This window comes from Papio anubis, chromosome 12 (assembly GCF_008728515.1).
Source record: "Papio anubis isolate 15944 chromosome 12, Panubis1.0, whole genome shotgun sequence".
Lineage (NCBI taxonomy): Eukaryota > Metazoa > Chordata > Mammalia > Primates > Cercopithecidae > Papio > Papio anubis.
In genome coordinates this window covers 21,038,814-21,061,402 of record NC_044987.1, presented here as the reverse complement: position 1 = coordinate 21,061,402, position 22,589 = coordinate 21,038,814, and the positions used below count along the sequence as shown (strand labels likewise).

The window sequence follows — 22,589 nt, the reverse complement described above, 5'->3', positions numbered from 1 at the left end:
GCCAGGCCTCAGTGTTCCTAGTTGCAGGCAACTGGCTGTGCCTATGCTGAGACCACCTGGAAAGCAGGATCTGCAGCTACTCCTTTCAGGGCCTCCTGCCCCAGCCACGCAGGAAGTAGTGGTCCATGCTGTCAGTCTTCCTGCCCCCACTGGTGCCCTACCTCATTGTTCAAGGCCAAGGCACACCAAGGCTGCTGTGTCACACGTCGTCTAGTAGAAGGGTGCCTTGGAAGTGCACAGCATGTGCCTGTGCTTTGTCTGCCCTCCCTGGGCTCTGCCTTGGGGGAAACGGAGCCTTACATTGTTGTGATCCCACTAGACTGAACTCACGAAGGCAGGGCCGGTGACCATTCTTGACTGTTTTAATCCCAGCACCTCACCCAGGGCCTGAAGCACAAGAATTGCTCAATAAGTATTCCCTGAGGAAGACAGCAGATAGGTGGATGAAGCAATGCAATTTCTTAGCCTGCTGAACAACTCATCTTCTAATTCCCAGGACCCTTCCCCAGCCCAGGGCCATCTGAGAGTCCTTCAGGAGGAAGGATGAGGGCCTGAAGCCTTGAAGACTTGCAGTCACCTCTGGGTCTGCTCCTTTGTGACTGTGTGATTTCGGTTCCCATCTAAGATGACATGTGCAAAGTGCCCCACTGTGCCTGGCCCTTAGGTGGTGATCCTGGGCTGTGCTCTAGGAAAGGGCAGGGCAGGGGACAAGGGTACAGACTCTATCTGCTGTAAAGGCAAATGAATGATCCTTTGATTAAAAGGCACTCTACAGAGCGGCACAGGCACAGACAGAAACCTAGGGAAAGGCAAAGAGGAGTGAAAACTGGAGGCTTCCTTTCCACCCTGTCGTCAAGAGCAAGAGACCATCGTCAGGACCTCTCGAGAGAGTCAGAGCCTAGGCCACCCCCTTCCACCTTGTGTTCCCATGTCGTGTCGGGTCCTACTCCTCCCATTTCTTTGCCCCTGAAGTGCTGAGAGGGGAGAGAGGGTGGAGCCCAGCCCTCCCCCTGCCCACTCTAGCTGTCAATCTGCTGTCTGGCAGAAAGACATGAAGCCTCGTGACAACTGTGGGCAACTTTCCTCTGCCCCGCCTCCCGCCCCTGCCCTGCCCTCTTCCCCTCTGCTCCCTGTCAATGCTCTTCTCACCCTGCTCTGGGTCTCCCTGCCCTCCCTCCCTTTCTCCCTCCCTCCTTTCCTTCTTTCCTCTGCTTCTCTTTGTCATCTCTTCCAATCCTCACATCTGATAAGCTTGTATACCCTCATAAGATTCCTAATCGTGGGATGTACTTTTAAGCATCCATCTGGGTCAAGATCTTTCATAGAGTTTGAGCATGGTATGTGTGCAATGGGGATGGGTTGGGTCCCTGGGGCTTCTAGCCCCTTGGGGACCTGATGCTTTCCCCAGGAGATGGTCACTGAGTCATTGGTCTCCCTGAGTTAGACTAGGGACCTGTTTTGCTCACCTTCCAGAATCAGGGTGCTCCTGGGGACAGGAGCCTCACCCAGGGCTTAGCACTACCTTTAGGTTCAGGGAGAAGATCAAAGTCCATAATTAACTGTTCAGGGCAAGTTAAGTGCTCCAAACTTTGGTGCTAAAAATATTGTATTTAGCATGCAAATTACGCCCTGACAGCTCCCCAGAGCCTGAGCCCGTGGGTGCCGGCACCTTGTTTGTCATCACTGCAGTTATTCTCAAGGTGGTAAGAATATTCCTCCCTCACTGGGTTGATTTACACTTCATTTGTAGAAAGTCAAGTTTCTGTTGTCAGGGCAGTACCAAGTTGTGGCCCCAGAAGACTTGGAGCTAGGGACCCGCCTGGAGGCTGAGAGAAGGGAGAACTGTCCAGGCCGCAGTGGTCAGGGCCTTCCCTGCTTCTCCCAGCCTGCCCTAGAGGAAGGGGATCCTGACACGGGACAGAAGACAGGGCAAGGGACACAGGCAGACACAGGCAATGCCAGTACATCCAAGACCACTTTTCCACAGAGCCTTCTCTTCCCTGGTGGGTGACAGGGCAAAGAATGGGTCCTTCAGAGGAAGCAGGAGCTGCAACAGGGGAGGTGGAGCAGTGGGGGCGACCTGGCTTCCCTTGAGTTAGACCCTGCAGACACAGGGGTCTCGCTACACTTGAATGCCAAGCATGGAAGTGGCGTTGCTCCCTTCTACCCAGGGGTCCTGGAAGGTGACTCGTCAAAGTTTTATTAGTTTGGTGCATGGATAGTGATGTTACAGAGTCTGGGGCCCAGGGGCTCTCCCAAGCTGCAGCTTCCCCTCCTTCCTCAGGGCAGGACCAGGCCAGGCCAAATGGTTTTCAGCAGCCTCTTAGCCATGGGCTCCTCTAAGGCAGAGGCAGTGGAAGGGAAGGGAAACAGGAGAGAGAAAAGGCCAGAAGGAATAGAAAAGGAAAGTGGTTTTGCGTCCGAGTGTGGCAGAGGCAGCCCCTCAAAGAACCTCTGACGTCCCCTAGCCCAGGCCCAGATAGAGTTCCAGGGCCTGACCTCCCCGCCAGGCCCCAGGCTGGCCAGTAAGTGCTGTGAGAAGGGATGCATTGCAGGGCCGTCAGAAGGCAGCAGGGCGGGCTAGGGCAAGGAGTTCCTCTCCCCATAGACCCTCCTGGGCCCTTCAAGATGAGGGTTCCTCTTCTCAGAGCATGTGGAAACCACTTGGGGAGCTGTAACGGGATGAGGCGGGTCCGGACTCACCAGGAAAGTAGAGGTCCACATTGGGGTGTGGGAGGGAGCTAAGGTTTTTGGCTTGGCAATCTCTGGGGTCCATCCTGCTGTCTGGTATTTACATGGGTCTCCCAGGACTGAAGTTGCCTGGCTCCTCGGCGAGAGAGCTTGCTTCCCTCCTGTGGGCCTTGCAGGGTGTGAACTGTTCATCTCCCCCTACCGCCTGCTCCACGCCAAGCCCCACAAACAGAGAAAACTGAGCCTCTGGGCCCTGACTCGCTCCAGCAACCCCAGAGCCCCAGAGGAAGGTCAAGGAAGGCGGCTGCATCTTTGGTGCCAAGGATAGGGGGCCTGGAGGTGGGAAGGGGGACTCTATGAGCTGCCCCTGAGCTGGGAGGCCCAGCCCCAGGGCTGGTACCATGCCCAGCTCACTAGCACTGCCCTGGCAGAGTGAGGGTGTGCGGGCAGTGAGGGGCACGGAGCCAAGCGAACACTGCAGGGCCTGCCGGGGTGAAGAGGAGACTGGTCCACCCGGGCCTTCCTGCCCACGGTTCGCAGGGGTGAGGCCGGCCGGCCTGGGCAGGGAGGCGGGAAGCAGGCTGCTGTGCGGGCGGGCAGCAGAGTCAGCAGTGGAGGATCTTCAGGAAGGCCTTGCGGAACTCAATGTTGAAGGTGGTGTAGATGATGGGGTTCACGGCGCTGTTGACATAGCCCAGCCACGTGAAGGCGCTGTACAGGACAGGCGGGATGTTGCAGTCACAGTGTATGTTCAGGATGTGTGTGATGAAGAAGGGCAGCCAGCAGATGATGAACACGCCTGAGGGAGAGGGCATGGTCAGGCTGGTCCCCAGGGCCAGGGAGGCACAGCTGGGAACAGCCGCACCCAGTGTGCGCGGGCACATATGCCAGGACGGCGGGCTGTAGCCACAGCAGCACTGTAGGAGGAGTCCCGGTCTTGGATCCTAGACCTGCCTCTGACACCCATTTGCAGTGAAGGATCCCTTCAGCTCCTTCAGCCTCACTTTCCTCATTTGTCCCTTTCCCACCTCTTAGGAAAGGGTACATGGTTTAACAATAAATCCAAAAGGTTACCATTCTGACCCAGGTTAGCCAGTAGAAATGGAAATATCTGCTCTACTTCCAGGTCATCTTTGAGGGCTATAGACCAATGTCACTTAGTTCTTATAGCATCCTCATGAGGTACGTAAGAAAAACGCTCCCAACAACTCTGCAATATACCCAAGGTCGCTCACTCTTGAGCAGCGAAGCTGAGAGCTGAACTCCGGTCTATCCAGGTCCCCAAGTGATCTTGCTCCAGCCTTCTCCCAATTTCCCTAGTCTTGGTGGGTACACACTTGCTCATCCCTGCCTCGAACCACGCCCTCTCACCCAGGGCGGCCGCCTACCTGCTCTGCTCACCTAATTCAGGTGCACTTTTTCCAGGACCTCCTGCGCAGGTGTGACATTCAGCCTGGAAGCAGTGTGTACATGGAATGCCCTACAGGCACAGGAGGCATCCCTGGAGACTGAACGGTGTCTGGGAAGAGTAGGGCCACAGGGCCGAGCCCCTGTGGACTACAGCAGAGGGTCTGGCTTCAATCCCAGCCTACCACATCCCAGTCCCATGATCATGAGTGGTCCCACGGAAACAAGTGCCATCATTCATAAAAGAAGGGAGGTAACAGCTGCCCCACTCATGCCCCAAGATCATCAGGCAGTCAAAGGGGATTCAGGTGCTTCCTGGAAGACAGAGTCACAGGGGTCCCTCCTTTTCCCAGCCACCCATATCAGTCCACCTTTTGGGTTTTGACCTTTACCACGTGGTTTTCTAGACTTCTATTGAAAAATCCTGCTTTGTGGACAAGGCTGCTTTTCATTTAGATTGGGGGCCACTCCCCAACATCCCTTTTATTTTTCACAGCTCTGGTCCCATGGAATCTTGCTTGAGGGAAGTGAACTGAATTTCCCAATTCCTCAACAAGAGCAATAGTAATAAAAACCATAATAATGACACTTACATATGGATAGTGCTTTGTAGCTTAGAAAATGCTTTCACCAACGGATTGTTACGACAACCCTGAGAAGTAACCTACTCTACAGATGGGGAGTCTAGAGAGAGAAAGTGACTTTCCTGGGCACACAGACACATGAAGTTCTGGTGCCAGCATAATAGACTGATCAAATTCCCAGACTCTGGAGTCAGACTGTCTGAGTTCAAACCACCGGTCCTCTTGGTCAGGTTTTATAACCATTCTAAACCTCTGTTTGCCCATCTGTAAAGTGAGCACAAGTACAGAAATTACCTAATAGGGCTGTCTGTATGTCAATGGGCTTGGCCTGTGCCTGAGGAAACGCTAGCCCCATGATCCTGCAGCCATGGTTAGGAAGGACGTGGCAGGGAATGGGACCTTTCGCAGACGGGGCTGTGGCCAGCAGCCAGGGCCGACTCACCGAGAACAATGGCGAGCATCTGAGTGGCTTTCTTCTCCTTCTGCTGGGAGAGCTTCCTACGGCTCATGGTCTTGAGGGAGGTCCGGGTTTTGCCATTGGGCATGGTCTGGATCTCAAAGATCTTGGCAATCTTGGGGTGGTTTTTGGCATGCCCATTCTTCTCTGGTTTGGCAGGGCTGTCAGGAGTGCTGTGGAGACCGTGGTGGGACGGGTCGGGGAGAGTCAGCTGGTGGTGGCTGGGCGGGATGGGGCTGTACCGGGTCCTCTCGGGTGGGCTGGTGCTGGAGAGCATCTCCATCTCCAGCTCCTGGGCTCGCCGGGCAGCCTCCTGCACCAGAGGCAGAGGGCTCTGGGTAAAGCCGGACCAGTTTCCAGGCATCAGCCTCCCATCTCACTGGCCCCTCCCTTTCCCCCTCTGAAGACTCCTGCAGACACCACAGGGTCACCCTGCCAGGGAAGCAAGGATGTCACTGAGGCATGGGACCCAGGACCCACGGCAGCCCTGGCAGGATTGACCCTGTCCTTTTTCCCATGGCAATCCTCATGCAGCCTTAATACCCAACCTCTGTTCTGCCGGGGCTGAGTACCAGGGACTTATCTCTTATGGCCTGAGCAACACTTACTGTTAGCAAAGTGCCAGGTGCTGCACTGGCTGCTGGGATAAAGAGCTGATGATGTTTGACCCTGCCTCCAGAAACTCATGTTCCAACTGCAAAGAGGGCAGCCACCCCTGTTCTCCCTGTCAAACAAGGGGCCCAGTGCTCCCACTTCATGGGTATCTGCACCTGCATACACACATGGGCTCCATATTCTTCTGGATAGACTGATCCAGGTGCCAAAGGGCTGACCCCCGGGGCCTCACATCTTCCCTGCCGGGGTGACCTAGAGGGCCCTGGCATGGATCCACTCATGACCTCCTGGGTTCTTCTGTAGGTTCTCCTGTTTGAGGCCTTGGAGGTGTTAGTCTGAACTTCTGAAGTGCAGCTTCACTATGTGCCCAGGTGGCATAACTGGGCTGCTGCCTTGGTCCTGACTCTGAGGCTCTGTTTTGGCATCTGCCTCATAAACAGCTTCTTAGAGTCCTGTCCTTGCAGTGCAGGTGAAGGCAGGACACCTGACCTGGATTTTGTATGCAGCCCTCTGTGGGTTCTCTGGCCCTGTTCTCCATCCCTCTGGAGGATGGAATGCCTGCTGCTTGCATCCTGGTACAGCTACCACCTGGCAGAGGCGGGGGTCTGCTGTGCTTCTGCACCTGAGGGCTCTATGTACACAGACTGCTGCACCACCAGTCCCTGCAGTTGCTCTATTCCGTCCTCCCCCAGAACCTGCCCATCCATAAGGCAGCTCATGTCAGTGCAAAGAACACAGGTGTGGATTTCAGAGTCACACAGGTCTGGGCTTAGTGTCGCCAACTCTTGAGATGGGTGAGTTGCCTAATCTCTCTGAGCCTGTTTCCTCTTCTGTCAACTGAAGATCGGTTCGATCAAAGAGACTTACCTCCCGGGGTCGAGGTGAGGATTTGATGAGATAATAGGGATATGGTAGATGTTTGAGAAATGCGAATAGCCATTATTATCATTTTTATTATGTTGGTATGGCCAACCGTTTTCTTGTACACATCCATGCCTTGCAGAACCAAGGTGTCTCACTCCATGCCTGCTTGGAGGTGTGCACAGTGAGTCTGCCTTCAGCTGAAGCAAGGTGGGGGTTTCTGGGGGTGCTTCTCCCATTGGCCAGCTTCTGAGGTCTCAGAACCATGGCCAGTGGGCTTCCTTAGGGACAGAAAGACCTGACTCTGGGTCCCTGGCCTGAGCACTTACCACTCTCCGCCTGTTCACTGGGAAACTCCCATTAGACTTCATGATAACGGTGCAGAGTTTCATGTCCTCGGGGTGAGTACAGTTGCCCTGTGGAGTGAGCCAGCACATGGGTCACACAAGGTGGTGGGGATGGCAGGGGAGAGAAACCCAAAGTGCAGCAGTCCATGGAACTCAGACTGGGCAGAAGGGCTCAGAGATCAGTAGGGTGGGGGCCAGTGGAGGCAGCTGGGGCAAGGGAGAAGGCTGGAATGAGACAAACAGTGGTAGGTAGGACGAGGGACACAAGGACCTTGTTTTTTACGGAGCACCTGCTAAGGGCCTGGCACTGTGCTAGGCACACTCACATCCCTTCTCACATGGAATCCTCAAGACCACCCTGTGGGGCTGGTATTTTGATTCCCATTTAACAGATGAGGAAACAGGCTCAGAGAAGTTAAGCAACTTGCCTAAGGTCACTCAGCAAAAAAAGTGGCAGTGACAGGATCTGAACCCGATGTGTCTAACCCAAGAGCTCTTGTTCCTTCTGTGCCCACACACTGTCTTCCTTGTGAAGGACTGAGTGAAGGGGAGAATTCACAAGACATCAGGGGGAAAATGAAAGAGCAGCAGAGGAGAGGCATAGTGGAGAGAAAGTCAGGAAAAGGGATGTGTGTTTGGAGGGGAGGACAGAGAGTACAGAAGGTAAAAGAAAGAGGATGGAGGAGTCAGAGGGAGCTAAAATGAGACAGAGAAACCAGAAAAGAGGAAGAGAGGAGCCCACGGGGGTACCAAGCAAGAGTTGCCACCTTCAGTCACAAAGATCTCCAACCAAAGACTTCTCCCTGTTGTTGAGTGTCATGGACCCTGCCTCCCTCTCCTGGAGACTCAGATTGCTCCGCTGAGGTCCATGCCTTCAAAATCTGCCCTTCCCCAGCTCCTGGGAGTTCCTTTAGCCTAGACCTAACCCTTGCTGAGGTGTCCCAAGCCCCCACCTGAGCATAGGATGAACCCTCTTGGTAATGGTTAGGTGGGGACACTTGGAGTTGGTGGGGGGGTGTCTTGAGACCTTTAGTGGAGCCCTCAGGTGGGACCTGAAAGCTCGGCTGCTGCGCTTCGTGTTGACTCGCTTGCGGCGTCTGCGGAGGACAATGTAGATCTTGATGTAGACCAGCAGGGTGACGATGAAGGGCACGTAGAAGGAGACGATGGAGGAGTAGACCACGAAGGCCGGGTTGGCAATGATGCACTCGTTCTGGTCTGGGAGAGGGAGAGCCCAGGCGGGCAGGGAGTCAGCGGGCCCACTGGGTCATAATTCCACAAGAGCCCATTCATGTCCTTCCAGAAATGAGGAGCGATTTTACAGAGAATATGAATGCGACTAGATGTTTAAGGTTGCCTGGTCATCTTAGATACATATAAATGCACAGCAGAAACCAGAGTATTAAAAACATGTTGTGAGCAAAAACCTAAGTTATGATGATGGACTGCTCCCAAGTCTTTCCATTACTATTCCCTCATTACTTGGTCATTAGTTTTGCCATGTCTGGGCATAAAAAGTGAAGCTGGAGTATCCAGAAGGAATGACACAAAAAAACTTTTAAAAGAGTAAACCATCATCTTAGTCTGACCTGTGTCTTGGGAGAGGTCGGCCACCTTTTAATGTTTGCAGCAAGATAACTTGGCTCTGTTTGTTGAACTCACTTGTGTTCCTATGTGTTTCATATGTTTGTGTGCACTCCAGGTCTACCACATGCCTGTCCTCTATCTCAGAGCCTTCCTGCATTAATCCAAGTATATTTAGCACTATTCCCACTTAGAATTCCTGTGATGCTTATAATAGATACTGAACCACACATTTTCAAGGCTTCACTGTATCCTATGTTGTTACGATCTCCAGAGGTGCACACCTGCCATCGCTCTTGCCTCCCTGATGAGAGGAAGTTCCACGCTGTCGGGGGCTTTTTGTTCTCTCTGTCTGAGACACTCCTAACTCTGCCTCCCACAGAAATGGGCACGCAGTCAGCTCACCTCTTATTTGCTTCTAGCTTTCCTGCTCCAGGTGACTCAGGCCTGGCCTGGGTTTAGCGGGCCCTGAGGGCTGCAACTTCATTACAAAAATACCATTGTCAGGGGCAGATGGAAGCCCAGCAAGCCTCCCCCATCCCGTGTGCATGTGCACATACATACACATGCAGTTTGTGAAGCATGTCTTGCCTCTTCAACTTAATAACCAAAGTTGAAAATTCCCAGTCATCCCCCTGAACCATTATCCCCACTCCTCATTGAACTCCACTGTGTCCTGGACCACAGTTTCCTCTCTGCCAACCTAGGACGATTCTTGAATTGGGCTTGGCCCAGGACATGTAGCCTGGACTCAGTCCAGGGTGGCGACTGGTCCCCATTGGGCCTCCACCCATATCTGTGCCAGGGACTCTGCTCCCTCAGGGCCCTTTGAGGGAGCAGGGGCCCAGGGCCAGCCGAGCCCCAGGCAAACAAAAGCAGAACGTACCTGCGTTGTTGAGTCCGAAGAGGAGTGGGCAGGAGATGGTGAAGGACAGGACCCAGACGATAGCGATCATGACGGTGACCCGGCGCTTGGAGCTGTAGCGCGTATTGTACAGCATGGGCATGGCCACAGCTGTGTACCTGCAAGCGTGGGGGACCCTGAATCTGAGGTGCAGGCCCAGGGACCCCTCACTCCACAACATGCACACACCAGAGGCACCCTCACTCCTTGGGGCTAAAAAGTTGACACACCTCTATGAAGCTTGCCTGAGATGCTAACTCAACCCTCCCTCCTGTCCCCAAACAAAGATGGCGAGGACAGTTGGCAAAGCCCAAACACTTAATTACTGGTGAGCTATTGTTTACTCTTGGCTCATATCTGTTATTCTAAATAGCCCCACTCGGATTTCAGGCTTTTCAAAGAACCATGGTGAGGATCTTTGCACCTTTGAAACTGTACCTACTGCACTTGTGCTGAGCCCATGAAAGGTGGAAATGTTTGTTGATAAATTGTTAGCCAGGCCCCTCAGAGCAAGATTTAAGCCTTAGTAGGAATTAACAATGTCATTTGTTTACAATCCTTCATCACATTTGTTTACCCAGCACTTCTCATTCATTAACTTATTTCATCTTCCAAGAATGCTGTGAGGGAGGTAGGGTCATATCTGTGCAAATTAGTGGAAGCCTCCAAGGATGCAGCTTAGCAAGGTGTGCATGGCCTGGGACCCTTGGCCATGTGCCAAGGACATAAAATGCATAACCAGATACTGTAGCTCTGGGCCGCAGGTGTCATCAGTGTAGGTTTCTAGAAAATGAAACTGAGAGCTCCGAAAATGTCCATGATCTGCCCAAGGTCACATGAGTGAGATGTGATAGAGCTAGGGCTTCCATGAGAATCACAGTCTTTCCTTTTTATACCAGTCGCTGTCTGAATATGCTTGGCAGCACCACTGCCCATAGATGGCTTCTCTTTAGGGAGTGTGTGCTCCCCTAGCCAAACATACACACATGCACGCCCATACACACAAACACATGGACCCACATGCACACAGCCAGCTGCACAGCACCACAGACACCAGACACAGTCTGGCTTTGAGAAAAGCTGGGGCAGAGGGAATGGTGAGTGGCCAGAGCAACCTCTTCCACCCTGGCTGGGCTCACCTGTCGATGCTGATGGCACACAAGTTCAGAATGCTCGCCGTGCACATCATGACGTCCAGAGTGACGAAGATGTCACAGTGAATCTTGCTGAATTTCCACTCACCTACCACCTGGGGATAAAGCAACATAATGGATGAACAGCAGGAGCGGGAGATTAGCTTAGGTCCTGTAGCCTGGTACTCCTGGAGCCGATGAGGCCACAGACTCAGGAGACAGCTGCGAGTCTTGTGGGCATCCAGCTGGGGTATGGGGCATGATGCCCATGGGTGTCTGAGGCCCTTGCCCCTGGCTCGTCTTTTCCCAGATACGTAAGACCACTTAATGCCAATTACTGTGCTAGAAGAAAGACAGCCAACTTATACAGAGGGCCTCAACTTTCAACCTTAATCTCTGCAACCTTTGTTAACCCTGTGTGTTTTCTTAGATTCTGTATTTGTGTATTTGGCATCCGTTTATCACAGAGACACCTATGTTGACTATATTTTTCTATTTTCTCCATTCATGATATGCTGGCACTTCGGAGCCTTGCAGACCCACAGAGAGACTTCCTGTCCCAGAGCTAGTTAATTCCTGAAGACAGAAAGTGACTGATTTGGAAGGATGCCTCTCAAATGCAAGCCAGCCACCCTGTTTCTCCAACTCACACACACATCAAGCCAATATTTCCTCTGTCCCAAATTATCTCAGGTACCAGAGAGACAACTAGAGATCACCCCTGTAGCCCAAAGCCTGCCAGGATGATTGAGACTAGCCAACCAACCCTAGGTTGCTTTTTTCTTTTTTTTTTTTGAGATGGAGTCTTGCTCTGTCGCCTAGGCTGGAGTGTAGTGGCGCGATCTCCGCTCACTGCCATCTCCGCCTCCCAGGTTCACGCCATCCTCCTGCCTCAGCCTCCTGAGTAGCTGGGACTACAGACGCCTGCCACCACGCCTGGCTAATTTTGTGTATTTTTAGTAGAGACGGGGTTTCACTGTGTTAGCCAGGTTGGTCTCGATCTCCTGACCTCATGATTGGCCCACCTCGGCCTCCCAAAGTGCTAGGATTACAGGCGAGAGCCACCGTGCCCAGCCCCCTAGGCTGTTTAATCTGCCCTGCCTTGAGTTTCCTGTGGGATCCCCAACAGGGCTGTGGCCTGGGCTTTCCCTCGCCCCTGATTCTGCCTCTTTACCTAAGCCTGCTGCTTCCCCCTGCACCCCACATTGCAGGCCGAGCATCTGGTTTCTAGGGATATTGTGCATCACGTTAAAGTCTTCCCAATGGCACTGGCTTCCCTGTGCTGTCACTCAGCCATACCTCTGTAAATTAGATTCCAGGTAAAATTTTAGAATGCCCATGAGGAAACTGAGAACCAGTGAGGAAACTGAGCCTCCGAAAAGTGCAGTGATTTCCCCAAGGCCTGTGGGCCCAGTTCCTGGTCCTGCTCTGGCCCAGGCTCTGGCTGCGCCAGGCAAGCCCTTCAGTGGTAGGCGCAGTACATGGCAGAGTCGGGGCCCCAAAATTATCTGTTAAGAATAATGGTGAAGATGAAGACTCTCCATGAAACAGAGAAGAAATTTCTGTTCCTTCTTATACCCAGAGAATGAAAGAAGGCAGATCTGGGCTAGTGCTCGAGGAACGCCCGAGTGGGCTGGGGTGGGCAGAGGGGTTGCTGTGATGAGCTGTGTCCTTGGTAGGATGGGAAATGGAGAGTCTAGCTCCTGGCAGCAGCACGTTTCTCATACACACATGCACACAGGCGCACACACACACATGCACACACACCGCCCCCCCACCTCATACCACCCATTCACACACAGGCACACATGGCAGACTGTCGCTAGCACTCGGGAAGCTTGGAGCAGCCCCGGTTCCCTGAGGATGGAGTCAGGACAGGGAGATGCACCTTTGGCTTCTATCAATAGGAGCAGAGGGGAGCGGGAAAGCCCCCTCCCGCAGCCTGGAGTAGGGCAGACTGCGTGTCACTGCGCAGCTCGGCAGCAGGGCTAATTATAACCTTGCTCATTCTGATCACTGCCCTCTCTTCTGCTCCTAGTCATCCAACCAAACGCTGGCATTTAAGCTCAATGATGGGCAATGCAGCTGCTGTCATCTTGTGTGGCAGAAACAGCAGCTTGCCCCAGAACACAGCCAGCCTCTCATGCGGCACTGTCTTCCCAGGGGCTCACATGGGGGCCCCGTACTAGGGCCTCTCCTGGCTCCCTGTGCTGCTGCGCTGACCAGGTGGGCAGGAGCTGACAGCTGGATGTCTAGTTTGGGGGTGGAGGCAGGAGGGCACATAAAGGGCTTTCCTGGCATAAACAGAGTGTACCTTTAGGGTACCACTGGGCAGGGAACCAGCGCCACCTGGTTTACATCCCACTTTGAAGCCCCTCCTAGGACTGGTACTTGGGAGCCACTTTCACTGGCTCCCTGGGGATCTAGGTTGAGATATCAGGGCCTTCCTCCCTGTCTTCCTCCTCTCCTTCCCTCCTCTCTGCCATCCTTCTTTCCTACAAACACTTATTGAGCAACTTACTGTGTGCCAGGCTCTATCCTAGGCTCCTGGACACAGTCGTGAGCAATTCAGACACAGTCCTGCCTTCATGGGCATCTTAAATCTCTACTTGTACTGGCCTCTCCGGAGCCCAGAATAACAAAGAGATTTCCTCTGTGGTCCCAGGGGAAGCTGCCTTGGAGAGTAGTTAGGGCTGCTAATCTAAAGACTCAAGAAAATGCATTGGTGGCCACTGTCCATAAAACATCTACTGTGGGCATGGCACTTTATCTCATGTACAGTTCTTAAAACTTTTACAAGAAGGGCTTGCATAACCCATTCATAGGTGAGGGAGCTTACGCTCAGAGAGGCCATGTAACGTGGCCAAGTTCACCCGGCAAGTGTGCAGCAGAGCTGGAATCTGAAGCATCACATCCCATGCTCTCTACTAAGCTGTCCTGGAAGGAACCATCTAGCTTATCAAAATAGGAGATAATTATGTGACAAGTACTTGGTAAGCATGAGGTGTGAAAAGGAAAGATGATTATTTCAAGGGTGCACAAAACTAGGGAGGGTCAGAGAAGAAAACAGAACAAGATCACTTGGTGATTTAGTAGCAGAGGAAGGAGTGGTCCCAGGTTTGCTAGTTGAACCCAAGGCTCTTTTCTTCATACCCCAGGCACCCAGGCATCATTTCTTAATGCTCTTGCTCACATAAAGCTGAGACCTGCAGTATAGGCCCTGAGCTGGCTCAGCTAAGTCCTAATAACTATAATAATACTAAGGACTTATCATATGTCGGCACTGTTCCAACCACTTGATGCTCATGTCTTAGAATGCAGACAGTAAGCCTCAGAGGCAAATGACATGAGCACCTCTCCTCCGTACCTTCAGCCAGCTACTCCCTCTCCCTGCTGGGTGGCTTTGTTGAGAATGCAAGGGTCTCCCTCCCTCTCCTGGGTAATTTTTCCTAAAGCATCACTTCTCCCTGAAAGTCTTCCCTGACACCCCCATGCTGGGCCACATGCCCCACACCTCCTATGGGGACTGCTCCACTGTCACCTGCAGCAGACTGCACTGTAGGAGCCCTGTCAACCTCTGCATCCCCCACAGGCCAGTGCCTTAGCCCATTGCACAAAGATTGGGGTAAGACCTCAGAGTGCTCAGTCAATGCTGACTGAGTGAATGAATAACTCTGAGATCTTTGTTCATCTTCTCAGTCTCCTGTTCTCATCTAGAAAATAAATGCGCACAGGAAGCCCGTCTTTAAAGGGTTGTGAGGCTGACATGGAATGGCACATGTGGACATCAGGAACTCTTCCCATAGCATCTAGATAAAAGGAGTAGAGCTGGGAGTTGAACCTGGTCCTCTTACTCCAAAACCAGTGTGCTTTTTGTACACTGAGCAAGATAAATAATGCACACCTAGTCCTAAGCCAGACAGGCGCTGGCATGGCATTGCTGGAAATGGAACAGGAGGAAAAAGTCTGGATGACAAGAACATAAAGAGGGGACAGTGCATGGTTGTGAGGGTGCACTGACAGGACGTCAGGGCAAGGTGAGATGCCACCTGGGACATTCTCTAGGGACAAATCTCTGAGATAATGTCCATTAAACAAGGCTCAGTGCCCAGCTCTAGCTTGATGAGATGCTGTGGGAGAGTCTGAGCCCTGCCCTGTGAGAACGGCTTCTGCACCCTCCTCCCCTGACACACTCAGCTTCACCTTTAAAATAAGGTGAACAAGCATGTTTAAAGGATCTGTTTGAAAGACTTACAGGTTCCTGAGAACTCCCTATAGCCCACGTACGGATTTGTCTCTATTCAAGTATCTGGGTAGGGACAGGGGGTCTGGAAGCCAACAGAAGCCATGCCCAGAGTCCCGGGCAGAACACACATTCCTTTGGGAAGAGGGTACCTACTTGCCTGGGGCAAACATAGGGAGTACTCTCTCCTTCCTCTTTATCCCATGGCGCAGTGAAGAGGAACGAGGAGTCCTCCCTATGTGGAGCAGTGCTGGATATCTATCGTCATCTTCCTCTTAATCATCATCACCATGGCTGACATTTATGTAGTGCTCACTGTGAGCCATGTACATTCTAATCACTTTTCATACATCAATTCATTTGATCCTCAACAATGCTATGATGTACGATACTATTATCTGCATTTTCTAGATGAGGAAACTGAGGCACAGAGAGGTTGTTTGCTCTGCCATTTTTCCCTATGGTCTGAGATCTAGGACCTCCTTTGGAAGAGAGAAGAAGGAGGGGATCAAGTGTAAGAATTAAGAAGGCATAGACAGAGTCTAGGGGCCCTCATAAACATGGATCCAGGCCTGTGTCAACTGAATATTTTTAAGTGGTTTTGTATTTGTGTTTCCTTTTGGTTCTTCCTTAATATCCAATTAGGTCATTTTGGAAGTTGCAGCCTGCGTTGGCTATAGTAAAGGAAGCCAAGGGGTGACGGATCAGCGCTCCCTTGGGGTCGGGGTGGTGGTGGCAACAGTAAGCGCACGAGCCCCTTGGGGGCCTGGGGACAGGGAGGTGAGCCACTTTCCCCCAGTCTCGTCTCCTCACCTGAGCTTGCTCGTCTAGATGTCTCCTCTGTTTAAACCTACGAAGCTTTGGCATTTTCTTTCAACAACCCCTTCCCTCTCAGGCGGGGATGGCCTCAAAGGCACTGGTCAATTCCTCTTCTGCTCGGGACAGGAAGGTAACGGTTCAGTGGGCAGAGCACTGGCACTTTCCTAAATGTCTGCTCCCATGCCTTCCCATGCACCCAGACTCCCAGGTTGCTTCAGCCTTGGACAGACCACCCTAGAAAGCCGGGCAGAGAAAGCAGCAGGATCCGGCTTGTGCCCACTGATGATCCCTAAATGGTCCCACATCTGCTTGCTGGCCCTGAAGGTGTCTTCCTGGAGAAGAATATCTGCTTTGGGATTTCTCCAACAGCATTTCTCCCTGTGACCTGGGTGAAGAAAGGCAACTTCTTCTCCAAAACCTCTATTTCCTATTTTTTAAATTTTAATTTTAAAATTTTAATTTTATTTTTTTTTGAGACAGAGTCTCACTCTGTCGCCCAGGCTGGAGTGCGATGGTGCAATCTCAGCTCACTGCAACCTCCGCCTTCCAGATTCAAGCAATTCTCCTGCCTCAGCCTCCCAAGTAGCTGGGATTACAGGTGTGTGCCACCACACCTGGCTAATTTTTGTATTTTTAGTAGAGATGGGGTTTCACCATGTTGGCCAGGCTGGTCTTGAATTCCTGGCCCCATGATCTGCCTGCCTTGGCCTCCGAAAGTGCTAGGATTACAGGCGTGAGCCACTGTGCCCAGCCTGTTTCCTGTTTTGTAAAGTGAGAAGAGTAACATGGACTTCCAGGGTTACCAAGAGTATTCACTGGGTCTGTGTCAGCAATGCATCAGGCACAGTGTCTAGACTGTGCTGCCTACTCCCCATTTTGAGGTGCAGAGCTGGGCCAAGAAACGAGTGACTATGCAATTCTTCCTAACAAAAGAGCTACAGCACAGTCCATGGCAGCCTCTACCTGGAGGTCCTGGACAGGGCCCCAGAATAAGCTGCGGGAAGGAGAGGTGATATGGGGAGCATAGAGCAGCAGCCCCGTTTCTGAAGTGGGGAGATGGGAATGAAGGTTTCAGGGGCCTGGGAGCATAAACACGCCCCTCCTTGGGGATCCTCGCCAGTTACTCCTATTTCCAATATGATGTAAGGAACTAACTCTGAGGCCAGTGTTCCAGCTTGGACTTGCCAGCATGTGATGCTGCAGCAGTCACTTAACTTCTCTGACCACCTGGTTTATCAACTGCAAAATGGTGGCAATAATGCCAGCCTCTGAGCTGCTGTGAGGGTTATATAGGAAAATGCTATATTTAAAGTCCTTACATGAGGCCCAGCACTTAGCAAGCACTTTACAAATGGTAGTTGTGATTACTAAGGAAACAATCTACCCGTTTCAAAAGGAGAAAAAGTAAGCCCAGAGTGAAGGAAAAATCACCTGGGGAACCACCAGGAAACTCACTGGTAAAAGCCAGTGGGGAGCTAGAGTCCCCAGTGTCCAAGGCAGGGCCCTGCTGGAGAAAGTGCTGGAGCAAGCGGGGAGCCCACCTACCTCCAGGTAGACAACCCAGGGCATGACCAGTGTGGCCACGAGGAGGTCGGCCACCGCGAGGCTGACGATCAGGTAGTTGGTGGTGGTCTGCAGCGCCTTCTCGCGGGACACGGCCATGCACACCAGCACGTTGCCGAAGACGATGACCGCGATGAGCAGGGTGAGCAGCGTGGCATAGTAGTTGTAGTGGGGTCTGTCTGCCTTCCCGTCCGACCCGTTGAAGGGCCGGCTCCAGTTCTGCCTCTCCAGATCATCATCGTACCAGGACAGATTCAGTGGATCCATCGGGGCGGCGGAGCCACTGGGTGGCCAGGCTCTGGCCAGGAAAAACGGACAGAGGGTGTCAGTGGGTGGGCCTCTTGCAGAGGTCTCCAGGGAGAAGACCAACTCCTGGCATTTAATAATGAGAATTCTCCAACTCAGGATTTTAAGGTTTACGGCTAAGAATTTTCTTAAAATGTTGGGCCTTCTGCCACTCTTTTGCTAGCAAGTTTTTACAGCTAGTAGGACAAATGAGCAAGCACAAATTTTTTAAAACATATAATAAGATGAGCTTGAACAGAGCTGATCCATCATTTATTTATTCATTTAACAAACACTTCTTAAGCATGACCCATGCCCCACACACTTGAGTGAACCAGGCTTGCTACCTTCCAGTCATCGAAACAGAAATGGGTATTCATTCATTCTTGATTCTATAAATATTTATTAAGCATTGTTTTATATAGTTCTAGAAACATAAGCAGGAACAAAATATACATGGCTCTGCAGATCACATTCTAGGAGAAGCAACAGCCAATTAATCAAGCAATTACATCTATGGGTGATAGTTAGTAGGAAATGGAACAGGGAGAGAGATACATAGCCTCAGGTATTCAGGGAATTCAGGGAAGTTCAGGTATTCAGGGAAGGCTTTCTAGAGGAAGTCATGTTCAACAGACAGACACCTGAAGGATGTGTAGGAATTAGCCAGGTAAAGAACTGGGAGTCAGTGGACGGTCTAGACATTGGAAGCAGTATATGCAAAGCACAGAGGTAGAGAACAGGTAGAGGGCCTGAAAGAGATTCTGGATAGCGGATGCGGAGGGACCTGGCAAGGGTTGAGTCTGGGGAGGTTGCAATAGGCAAGATCATAGAGGGCCATAAAGGTCATGGTAGGAGTTTATACTTGATCCTAAGGGCAGCAGGAGCCACATGATCTGATTTGCCTTTCAAATAGGTGATGCTGACAGCATTGTGGAGAACGAAGAGGAGGGACCCAGAGTGGAAGCAGGACACCAGCTGGGAGGCTGTAGCAGGAATCCAGATAAGAGATGATGAGGTTTGGCAGGATGCAGGCAGTGAGAGCCCTGCAGAATGGGCATCTCATCCCATGGAGGGGAAAGGTGTCTTGAAGTAAGTATCATCTGGGATGAAGTAGAAGGAGAACTTAGTCTGCGAAATGAGAGGGGTTGAGGCGGGGCGTGTTCCAGAGAGACAATATGACATGGTCCCAAATCATCAAACAGCAATTCTGCTTGGCCAAAAATGTAGGGTATGGCAGTAATGTTGAGGATAATTAAACCGCAGGGACATTTGTAGGCCAGATTGAGTCTTGTCAGCTGGAAAGTCACTGAGAGGTTGGGCCCAGAGACATGACCCTATTGGACTGGTGTTCTAGAAAGGTGTATGATGTAGAACAGAGCTCAGAGGGGAGTGACGTTTTGGCTGTAATTTAGGTTAGAAATTGTGGTCATCTGAATGAAGATAGTGGGAATGAGGATGGAGAGACCTGTTCAGAATCAGGAGTTAAACTGGAAGTCAATTTCATGGTCCTTGGTCCTTGCATAGGTGTGGGGCAAAAGTGGGTACGGGACAAGCAGGGAGATAAGGAGTCGAGGGTAACACTAGGATTTCTGCCTGGGACTCTGGGAGGCTGGTGTGGCATATTCACAGAGAAAAGGGACCAGAGGGGCTCAGGAGCAGAGTTGGGAGGCATCAGGAGTTGATGAACTTGACAGCCTGAATTTTGGTTGTGACTGAAGCATAATGCACGGATAATATAGTTGGCTTTTCAGCTAACAAAAGTCTTCATATTTTACACAATAGAATTAAACTTATCTGCATTCCAAGGCATTCCATACAAAGCATGTGACTTCCAGGTACTTTGCTACCCCAAACCGAAAACTGCCAATTGATGCCATTTGGGATGAATGTGATGCCATGTCCAATCAATGAATAGGGCACACCTCCTGCAGTGGGTCAGAAGGGATAGTGGAAGAGGGTCTGCCCAACCTCCACGCTCTCATCCCTGTCTGACACACCCACTCTTCCAGCTTTGGTAGAGGAGTATGGATCATGTCTTATCCACCACCATCACTCTGGAGCCTTGGGGAAAAGCAAAGTGCCTAATTCCATGTGGGGTGACATGGAATGCCACCATGCAGCAAATCTTCCAGTTCTAAGGTAATGAAGCATGTGTCATATTGATGCTGTATTCTACAAAGCCAACTGGGCCCTCTTCCCATTTGGAGCCCACAGCGGGAGGCCTGCATGTATGTATTGATCAGGTGCCTTGGGCTGCTTCTGACATTCATTTACTCAATCAGCATCTATTGAACCTGCTGGGCATAAAGCACTGTGCAAAGCAGTGTCAGGGGCCTGAGGCATGTGAGGCACACTCACTGCCCCCATCCTGACCATCGCTCTCAGCTTCTCCCCCAACTCCCTGCTGCTGATGATAGCATCATATACTTGTAAAAGGTTTTATAGTTCGCTAAGTTTTTTGATATACTGTCTCATTTATCTTCAAAACAACCGTCAGAGGCTTTTAATTATTTTCCCTGTCTATGGCCGTACTACCTGGAACATGCCTGATCTTGTCTAATTATTATCCCTACTTTACAAATGAGAAAGGGATTTGGAAAACTCTTCCCTTCACTTTCCTTCCTTCTGCTTTTCCAGTCCCTATGCATCCTTCAAAGCGAGTCTTGCCCAGAATCCTCCTGCCCTAGAATCCACCCATGTCCTCCTGCCCGAGCCATCACCCATCCTCTGCAGGGTCCTGCAGCACTGAAACACACCCCAGTGCTGCACGAGACACCTATTTAGGAGTCTCTTTTTTTCACTGAGGTGTAGACGTCACAAGAGTTACAACCTGTCTTGCTCATTCCTCCTCTTGTTCTTGGAATGAACAACAACAAAAAAACATACCATCTTGTTCTTTTCCAACTCCTGACTGTGGTTGGCGGGCAGTATGTACTCAACAGACATTTGCTGAATTCAAAGGTTCTGTTAGTGCAGCTGGGAAGAAAACCCCTTCCCACTTGAAAGGTACCTGAGGGTGCCATAGCTGCTGTATGCTGGGTCCTGTTACAGTCTGCACTATGCTCTTCCCTCAACCCACAAAAGGTATATGCTGAAGTCCTAACCTCCAGTGCCTCAGAATGTGACTGCATTAGGATACAGGGCCTTTAAAGAAGTGATTATGTTAAAATGAGACCCTTAGGGTGGGCCCTAACCTAATCTGACTGGAGTCCTTATAAGAGGAGCTTTGGACATAAAAAGAGACATCAGGGATGCGCGCACAGAGGAGAGACCATGTGGGAATGCAGCAAGAAGGCAGCCATCTACTAGCCACAGAGAGAGGCCTTAAGCGAAATCAGTCCTGCTGATACCTTGATCCGGGATGTCCCAGCCTGCAGAACTGTGAGGAAATAGATTTCTGTTGTTTAATCTACCCAGTCTGTGGTATTTTTGTCACGGCAGCCAGAGTAGACTAATACAGGTCCCTAGAAGTAGACTCTGAAGAGGAAATCAGCCTGCGGGAAATGTACTGGGTAGTGCTCTCAGGATCAAGATGCGCAAAGGAGTGAGGAAGCAGGACAGGCCAGAGGGAGAAGTCACTACAAAGGCATCGGGCGACCCCACAGGGCACCCTACCAGTTGCCAAAATGAGGGCAACAGGGTAGGGCCTTTAATCCCCTCTCATAGATGTCATAGCTTGCGGCTGTCCCAGGGAAAGCAGTGTGACCTTGAAAGAGGCATCTCTCCTCAGCAGTGGGCAGTTGCCCAGAACTGTCAGTTGCCAACACTCCCAGTAGTTGGAGATGAGGGCTGTGGTCCTGCAGGGGGATCTGGGCGGCACTCCACAGTGTCCACTACAGTTGATGTTCAGGAGCATATGTACATGTGTGTGGCTGGGGTGTTTGTGGAGAACTTCCTGGAGGAGGGAGGATGTAAACTGGGATTTAATTTTCTTTTAATAGAGACAGAATCTCACTTTGCCACCCAGGCTGGAGTGCAGTGGCACAATCATAGCTCACTGAAGCCTCAACTCCTGGCCTCAATTGATCCTGCCACCTCAGCCTCCTAAGTAGCTGGAACTACATGCATGTGCCACCATGCCTGGCTAATTTTTAAAAATGTTTTGTAGAGATGGGGGTCTCATCACTATGTTGCCCAGGCTGGTCTCACACTCGTGGCCTCAAGAGATACTCCTGCCTTGGCTTCCCAAAGTGCTGGGATTACAGGCATGAGCCATACCTAGTCTAGGATTTAAAATTATGAGCACAATGTAGATGGCAAATGTGAGCACTGCAGGTCAGGGTGGGGTTGAGGGTGAGCATTCATTCTCTGGAGTGCTGGTTACTTCTGCAGGGTGAGGGAGAGTCCCTGTACCCAAGTTCTGAGAAAGGCCTCACGCATTTGATTTTCTAATCTATTATTTATTATTGGTTGTTCTTGTTGTTTTTTGTTGCTAATACAAATGTAGTATATTTATATTATAGAAAAAAAGGAAAAACATAGCAAATGCCTAAATATCTGTAACCCCTATAAGTACCTTGGTACAGGGCTTTTTGTTTGTTTATTTGTTTTGGTTTTTTTGTTTTTGAGATGGAGTCTCGCTCTGTCGCCCAGACTGGAGTGCAATGGTGCAATCTGGGCTCACTGCAAGCTCCGTCTCCTTGGTTCATGCCATTCTCCTGCCTCAAACTCCCCAGTAGCTGGGACTACAGGTGCCCACCACCACATCCAGCTAATTTTTTTATATTTTTAGTAGAGATGGGGTTTCCCCATGTTAGCCAGGATGGTCTCGATCTCCTAACCTCGTGATCTGCCCGCCTCAGCCTCCCAAAGTGCTGGGATTACAGGCGTGAGCCACCGAGCCTGGCCGGTACAGGGCTATCTTTAACACCTGGTGTCAGCCCTGGTTTCTATCGTGTCTTCAGCACCTTACATAATTGGGGCTGGCATCTCTCACAAGCAGGAGTTGCCTGGCTGGCTCTCACCATATAAATATCAAGCTGAGCAGGAATTCAGACATCAGCAAATCCACTGCCACAGAGGAGGTACTCTAGCCTGAGAGGTGCTAGTATAACATTCGAGCTGAGGACTAAAAACCTTGGGTTCAAGTCCCA

At 51.3% G+C, this 22,589-nt stretch overlaps 1 protein-coding gene across 2 annotated transcripts; it reads right to left on the bottom strand.

Annotated features, from left to right (window-relative positions):
- Window positions 1-2,164: 2,164 nt before the first annotated feature.
- DRD2 (dopamine receptor D2) lies at window positions 2,165-21,458 on the bottom strand. Of its 2 annotated transcripts, none has more exons than XM_021926550.2 (7): window positions 17,191-21,458; window positions 10,590-10,699; window positions 9,433-9,569; window positions 7,990-8,180; window positions 6,945-7,031; window positions 5,125-5,452; window positions 2,165-3,490 (listed from the first exon to the last, which is right to left on the bottom strand). In XM_021926550.2, exons 1-7 carry the CDS (start codon window positions 17,473-17,475, stop codon window positions 3,297-3,299), a joined length of 1,332 nt encoding a protein of 443 aa, XP_021782242.1. In that variant the 5' UTR covers window positions 17,476-21,458; the 3' UTR covers window positions 2,165-3,296. The 2 variants fall into 2 exon arrangements, with proteins under 2 accessions (XP_021782242.1, XP_009185574.1); XM_009187310.4 differs by lacking the exon at window positions 17,191-21,458 and adding an exon at window positions 15,640-16,051 and having other exon boundaries at window positions 2,182-3,490.
- Between the last annotated feature and the right edge of the window lie 1,131 nt (window positions 21,459-22,589).

Bases quoted from the DNA above. Each gene is read 5' to 3' on its own strand.
- DRD2 (XM_021926550.2), bottom strand. From the start codon at position 17,475: ATGGATCCACTGAATCTGTCCTGGTACGATGATGATCTGGAGAGGCAG. The intron at 9,570-10,589 runs GTGAGCCCAGCC...CCACGCTTGCAG, and splicing joins TGTGCCATCAGCATCGACAG to GTACACAGCTGTGGCCATGC. The intron at 5,453-6,944 runs GTAAGTGCTCAG...CCTCTGGTGCAG, and splicing joins CAGTGAACAGGCGGAGAGTG to GAGGCTGCCCGGCGAGCCCA.